General features: G+C 48.7%; 1 protein-coding gene across 1 annotated transcript; it reads left to right on the forward strand.

Moving 5' to 3' along the window:
- Window positions 1–517: 517 nt before the first annotated feature.
- LOC137849399 (retinoic acid-induced protein 3-like) lies at window positions 518–7,778 on the forward strand. The gene is made up of 4 exons (XM_068668966.1): window positions 518–730; window positions 3,685–4,655; window positions 5,666–5,718; window positions 6,404–7,778. The coding sequence occupies exons 2-4, from the start codon at window positions 3,731–3,733 to the stop codon at window positions 6,494–6,496; spliced, it is 1,071 nt and encodes a 356-aa protein (XP_068525067.1). The 5' UTR covers window positions 518–730; window positions 3,685–3,730; the 3' UTR covers window positions 6,497–7,778.

Raw genomic sequence — 7,778 nt, forward strand, 5'->3', positions numbered from 1 at the left:
AGCACTTTGGGCAACATGACTCAGTGCCTGCGCTGCCAGAGAGCAGGGCTGGGCAGAGCGAGGCCCCGGGAAAGGCAAGCTGCCCTTGGGAAGCAGCACACGGCTCTCTCTGGCACCCATGGAAGTGATAAGAGGAAAGACAGCAGGACATGTCCCCACTCATGGATGCAGATCCCAGCAAGAGCCCAGGGAAACTGTCTCTGGAGCCAGGCTTGCAGCTGCTCTTCCTCCAGGTGCTATGGGGCCATTTGCATCCCGAGACTTCCTCCATGTCCACCTCACAAGCAGTTATCTGGCTTGGAGCAGATAGGGGACACGCTTCAGTTCATAGCCACGACCCTCCCCTACAGGTGCCAGGAGCCAGACAGAGGAGTGCCTTATCAGACGCTTGGCTGAGCAGCATTCGGCCCAGACCCTGGGCTGGGACAGGCTCCATCCCCACCCTGCCGCAGGGGTGACTGCCCCGCTGACGTCAGGAGCCCAGACTTCATTTCCTGGCACGGGGACCGTATTTTCATAGCAGCGTCGGAGAGGTAGTGGAACTGGAATAGGTGTGCTCAGCCACACCTCCACAGCCTTCCAGCTTTTAAAGCTCTCAGGAAGCTTAAGCACAGGGCTGCTGCTCCGCTGGGGTCACAGGAGAGGAGGTGACTGTGTTACTGGTGTGCTGGGAGGTGGCCTCTTCCAGCTGAAGTCTCTCTGCTGCCTTCTCCGGGCAGGACACACAAAGGTAATTCCAGGCAATGACCTACAGGATCCAGAGCGGACCCACGCTGTGCGCGCGGGGTGGGATGGTGTGCAGGACCATGGATATAGGGATGGGAGAGGAGGGTGCATGGGGTGCCATGGCAAACAGAGACTGCCTCCCACCCCTGACTCTAACCTGGGGCTGCCAGCTGGGACTGGAGGAGTTACAACAGACTTTGCTGGGATGTAATTTGAAATTTGTGGCTGGATGGGCATATTTTAAGCACAATGAGAGAGCAGGCTCAGGCTGGAGGGAGAAGACTCAGCACTACAGTGAGGACCACGGTTTGGGGTGAGCTGTGATGCAGACACAGCAGTAGTGAAGTTACCGCAGCACGGGCTTCCTTGCATAGACTGCAGAGCCCCTGGAAATCCCAGAGATTTACATAGGTGCCAAATGGGCAGGCTCAGCTTCTGGGGAGAGGGAGACAGGGCAGAGACTCTTCGTACCTTGTATGACATCCATCCTGGGAAAAAAAAAGAAAAAGGAGTAAAAATAAAAGTAAGTGGCCCAGTTCTCCAAGACGGGAATGTTTTCTACACCCTGTTTGTTCCAAGTGCCTGGAACAAACAGCTGGTGGTGTGGCAAGCACCACTTGCAGTAAGCATCGGAGAGGTCCCACAGCTAGGTGTGCGCTCTGTGCTGCCCCAGGGTCTTGTTGGCTCTCTGGGCTCTCCACCTGCCCCGAGAGCCAGCATTGGTCTGGACCTGCCAGAGCCGGGAATAGACAAACCGATCTGATCAACAATAACTTTATGTGGATAAAATTGTATCATTTGCTCTCTAGTTTTTCAAAAAGGTTCATTATTCATTTTTCACAAATGTCAAGATTTGTGAAACTCAGCTATTTGTAGAAGTTACTGTAAATCCCCATAATGTTGTGAATAATGATTTGCAAAAACTTTTGCATGCATTATTCACCAACGTCATTCTCTCCACAAGATTTCAGAGCTCCCGCATACTTTGCATTTTATTGTAGCCAGCTTTTTGAAGAGCTGCACATCTCCTTTAACAGAGTGAGGTTAAAAGCTGGAAATATATTTCACCATTTCTAATCAGGCAACATTGAGGTGTATGTGGGGCTGGGAGTGATTCAGTGACGTTTTCCCCCTACATTTATCCCTTGATTAGGTCAGCTGCCATTTATTGAAGATTCAACCTCCTCTCCCCAGAATGTGTCTTAACACTAACCTTGTAATTGCAGTATGTTGTTTTGGAGGGGGGAAATCAAGGTAAATGGTACAGCAAGAACTAAACACTAAATTTTGCAAGATCAACTTTTTTTTGTTGATATATCAGAAAAGAAAGACCTTGGCTTTCCAGTGTAGGTCACCATTAAGGCCAGATTTTCCCATGTTTCATGCTGCTATTGTGTCTAAACTCCTGTTTTGAGAGATTTTAAAGACTAGATCTAACTGAACAATTTGCACCTGCAAAGCACTACCTGCCACTGGGATCTAAGTTCACTCAGTGCCTGCATAATGGGCAATAAAGTGTCCAACGTCCTCTTGCAGTGGTTTCTCCACATGCTTCAGGCTCACAAAGAAGTAGGCAACTTAATTCCCCGTGGCGACAGGCAGAGCTCACCTAAACAGCCCTTTGATCCCCAGGCGAGACAGGCTTAAGCCAGGCTTAGTCAACCAGCACTGAACTAACTCTTCGTGATGAGACAGCAGGAGCACGCTAGGTGTGTTGGAAGACCGTGCGTACCCTTGACTCATGGACTCCTCGAGCAGTAACTTGTTGGTTACTTCTCATGCCATGACAATATTAGCTCTGACATGTCAGGCTTCTAGCTACACAAGGCAATAATCTGGGGAGGGGGATGAGATATTTGGAATAGTTCTTATTGCTGCACTACCCTGAAGACGGAAGACTGTGAGCTTGGGGTTCATGGTTGGTTTCATAGAATCATAGAGTCACAGAGTCACTAAATGGTTTGTGTTGGAAGGGACCTTAAAGACCATCTAATTCCACCCCCCTTGCCATGGGCAGAGACACCTCTTGACATACTGGGTTGCCCAAAGCCCTATCCAGTCTGGCTTTGAACAATGCCAGGGATGGGACATCCACAGCTCTGGGAAACATGTGCCAGTGCCTCATCATCCATGTAGTAAAGAACTTCTGAATATCTAATCTAAATGTACTCTCTTTTAGTTTAGAGCCATTACCCCTTGTCATATCACTGCACTCCCTGATAGAAGAGCCCCTCCCCAGATTTCCTGTAGGCCCCTTTTAGGTAGTGGAAGACTGCTGTAAAATCTCCCTGGAGCCTTCTCTTCTCAGGCAGAACAACCCCAATATTTTCCTTTATTTGCCATTTAAATTGCACTGAGAAGGATTGTGCTGGAGGCATCCAAGTTAGTTATCTGCAGGATAAAAGGCAGTTAAAGCTTTCTTTCACTCATACCCATAAACAAAAGCCACAAGTGTTTCAGAGAAAGTAACAGAGGGAAACCAACCAGGGAGAGTTTCCTGTTCTGTATTGCTCATCTTTGGATCTCACTAGTACTGGGTACTGACGTTGTTTGAACTTGTCAAAAGAGTGTAAACTGTATCATGATTAACACCTGCTCTTGTATCACCTGGGACAAAAGTGACAAGGCAGCTCAGTCTCAGTGCCACAGGGCACCGGGCTAACACCTGCAAAAGGACCTCACCTTCCTCCTGCTGCCCACACTCCTGCAGCATTGCACAACCTTGTGCAAAGTGCAGAGGACTTGTAAGGTGAATTGGCTCCTGCTAAGGGACTTGGCTTGCCCATGACAGAGAGCCAGTGCCAAACAAGGGGACAACTCTGCTGCCACAGCCCTACATCCTTAGCACTGTGGTGTCCTTTCCTGGTGAGGTGGGGTTGAACATCTGTCCTCTCCTTCCCCGGTGCTGCAGCACCCAGGAGGTTGATGCAATAGCCTCTGACTTTTCTCTTTCTACAGCTCCGAGGAAACATTTCCCAGTGGGGTTGTTCAAGAAGGCACCAGGATGACGACGTCACCTCCCCGAGGCTGCGGCAGCATCCATTCTGACTACTACCTGCTCTGTGACATGGATAAGGCCTGGGGGATTGTCCTGGAGTCACTGGCTACAGCAGGAGTCCTCGTCACCATTTTCCTCATTTGCTCCCTCTTCTTCCTCATCTGTAAAGTCCAAGACAACAACAAGAGGCACATGATCTCCATTTACTTCTTCTTTCTCTTAGGAACACTCGGCATTTTTGGTCTCACTTTTGCCTTCATCATTACAAGCAATAACAATACTCGCCCCCCTCGCTTCTTCCTATTTGGAGTCCTCTTTGCACTCTGCTTCTCCTGCCTTCTCACCCATGCCTTCAACCTCATCAAACTAGTGAGAGGAAAAAAGTCCTTCTCCTGGCTGGTGTTGCTGCTACTCATTGTTTCCTTTGCCCTCGTGCAAATTGTGATCAACATTGAGTACCTAGTCACCCAGCTAGTAAATTACAGAAATGATTTTCTGAATATGTCTTCAGAGAAGGCCAACAAGGACTTTGTCATGCTTCTAATCTACGTGCTCTTCCTGATGGCTTTGACCTTCCTGATGTCCATGTTCACATTCTGTGGGCCATACAAGGGCTGGAAGAGACACGGGGCACACATCTTTGTCACTGTCCTGTTCTCCATTGCCATTTGGGTTGTGTGGATCACTATGCTCACAAAAGGCAACCAAATTTTAAATAACCCTGAATGGGATGATCCTGTTGTGGCCATTGCTCTGGTGTCCAATGGATGGATCTTCTTGATAATGTATATCATCCCTGAAATCTGCTTCCTCACTGCCCCTGTGAAGCTGGAGGACTACCCTCCAGAAAATGACTTCTGCCAGCCCACATTGATAAAGCAGACTACTGGAGTGGACAACCGTGCCTACACCCAAGATGAAATTGTGCGAGGTATGATGAATTGATTGACTGCACTCTCCCCCAGCCCTAAGCATGCATGCACCACTGCATGTGCAGTTAAAAAATGTAGGAGGGCTACAAGACAAGACTTGAAGGTGATGAATAATTTAGAGGTAGGAAAGTTTCAGACTGATGAAGAAATGCAAATGGAAATGGATCTCCAGACAGACCAGGGAAAAGAGTAAGGACCAAAGCAGAAACCACAGATGTGTAGGAGGAGTGACTGAGTGTCCTGGTGTGTCAGATTGAGAGGTAATTCCCTATGACTCTATTATGTCTGGAAAGTCCAGGTAAAAAATCAGGACAGTTTTTTGTTTGTCTCTTAGCAATGCTTCTGCACCTGGGACCTCTCCAAGTTATACCTAGGATATTTTGTCTTCCAGTTCAGATCTTGTACCCATTATCCATTTAAAAATAAAATCCCTCATCCAAAAAGGAGGCGAGGAGGTCTTACTTTGCTGTCTAAGTCTCATTCCTACTGGGACAAAGCAAAACATTTTATCAGTTGAGACCTTCCAAAGCTATGGAGGGAAGGTGTGACTGCACTCCTTGTGAATAGTATGATTGTCAGCAGATCCCAGTGATCTGCTGTTGAGATCACGTTTGTCCCTTGCAGTCAGACCTCCTGGTTTGTCAAAGAATAGCAGAGAAAGGATGTGCTCTCTCAGGGAGTACTGCAGAGGGGGTTTTGTGAATGTCCTTTGTAGGGTTTTGGGCAGAGAGGAGGAGACAACAGGAGGTGGTCTAAACTCCAAGGCCACCTTAGAAATGTACTATTATTTGCAATACCATTCAGTGCTGCTTTTATAAAGAAATGTTTAACAAGAAACTGAGCCATGGATTTTAATGCATTCCTGCATGAGTGTTGCATTGAGTTTCGTCAAACTAAAATCAGTTGTTAACATAGTTGCAGGCTCTTAAGTCTCCCTTGGTGTGGTATTTCTGAGCTACCAAGTGACACTAACTCACTAACTTTTCCCCCTTTTTGTCTTGTGACTCAGGAGACGGGGAAGACCCCAGCTACTCCCCGTACTCTTCTCATTTTCAGCTGAAGGTAAGTTCACACCTCTTTTTACCCATTTCACCAGATGTAGGCCGCAGTCCAGGGACTGACTGGAAGGGGAGGAGAAGGGTCAAAGCCAGATGGGCACATAGTAGTCTCTGCAGAGGCAGGTGGATGCTTCCCATGGAGCTAGGTGATGCCAGGATGTGTGCTTGTAGAGGTGCCTGTGGCTGGGAGGAGGGTTTGCCTGTGACCATGGAAGGCAAGAGGGAGCCGAGGCAAAATCTCAGGTTGTGGTTTTCTATAATTCTTGATGTGATATCACATAAGAAGTCCTCTCTTTGAGCACAGTTCCTGCAATAGTCTGTGCCCATTCCTCAGTAGACTGTTCCTTTTCCCGTCCCATGACCTGAATATATTCCCACCAGCCAACACCACGAGTTGGTAGTGCAGGCCCAGAGTGTCAGCCTGCATGCTGCAGTCAGTGTGTGTTCACCAGTCCTCCTTCAGCTCATGGCCTGGCCAGGACTAGTAGCTCGCCTTCTGTCCTCACATGTCCTCTGGAGGCATGTCTCAGCAGCTGGTTTGTGCTGCCAGGATCTTCTTCTGCAGTGTCATCAGTCACACTCTTTGGAAACCTTCAGTTCTGTTTCCTCCTCCCCCTGTATTTTTAACTCTATTTCGTAACTTTTTTTCCCATTTTTTGAAAGTAAAAACCTTCTCACTTCCTTTTCAGACCATCGACACCCGGAATGATTTCTCCATCCCTCGGCCCAAGGCACAGACAAGCCCATACCATGACTACACTGGTGGGAAAGGCCCCATGTAACAGCTCTGCAGGCAGCAAAGAGACTGAGCACCCATCAGCAAAGGCTCGGGGAATAGGCCACACGGTGACAAGCGCACTGATCCTGCAGAAGAGATAGTCTCAGACCCCCACTGGCAATGCTGATGATAAGGAGAGGGGCCCTCTTTTCCCTCGGTTCTCCCACAGGCACCCTTGTAGCCCCCTCTCATTCCTCGAACACTTTCAGACATGGCTCTAGCAATCCTGTCCTTGCTCACCCAGATTCTCTGTGGGATGGAGCTCATCTCTTCAGATAGAGAAATGTACCAGGAAGAGCCTGGCCTGGCCTATTTTCAGCAGGAATGCTGCAGGGCTGGAGTAGCAAGATCATCAGCTGGGCATGGGACCTGCTCTGCCCCAGATCAGCCCACGTGGCTGCCTGGGCCCCATGTCAGACAGGAGAACAGGAGGGAGCAAGAGCATCAGCCCTACATGTCCTGGCTCCTACCTACCTGCGAGCACATCACAGGTACTGGCAAGGTGCCCTTATCTAACCACTATCACTTTTGTGCCTGTTCCCAGCCCTGCTTGGCTCTCCTCCAGCAATCAGTGGAGGAAAGATACAGAGAGAGATTTAAAACAAACAAACAAACAAACATACAAAACATCATTTTTTTTTCCTCTTAGATCCATCAGCTAGGGACCATACATGATGAAGAAAAATAAAAGGCATAAAAACACCCACACATATTTACCGTGACATATTTTCTGATTTGCCCTCTATCATCAGCCTTCCCCCTAGCTCTGACTCCTGACCACGAGCACCACTGAGCCCCGCAGGGAGCCTGCTGTGCCCCGCAGACCCTCCCTGCCACCCCAGCCTGTGGGTGCCTGCAGACAAAACCCCTTCTCTGCAGCTGTCTGCAATACCCCGGTGGGATCCCATCCCATGCACCTCTGAGCTCTTCCTCCCAAGTGTTTCTGTGGCATTAACACCGACATTTCCCAAGCAGCCAGGCTACAGAGGATGGGCACTCTTTGTCCCAGGAATGAGCGAACACGAGTGTGTGCACGTGTGTGCCTGCGCTTGTGCTGCGAGGACTGCACCCTGGCGATGAGCAATGAGCCTGCAGAGCTGAATCACTCTGCAGCCTGCATCTGGCAAATAGCTTTCCATGGAATTTCACATATAAATACACAGAGCTCTCCAGGTCTGTGTGTGTGGTACACTGGTGTCTGACACAGCTATATATTTATTTAGTACTTTGTATGTGGAATATTTAATTAATAAAAACCTGAACAACCTCATTACAAGATACTGGTG

The sequence above is a fragment of the Anas acuta genome, chromosome 1, assembly GCF_963932015.1.
Source record: "Anas acuta chromosome 1, bAnaAcu1.1, whole genome shotgun sequence".
NCBI classification, from domain to species: Eukaryota; Metazoa; Chordata; class Aves; order Anseriformes; family Anatidae; genus Anas; species Anas acuta.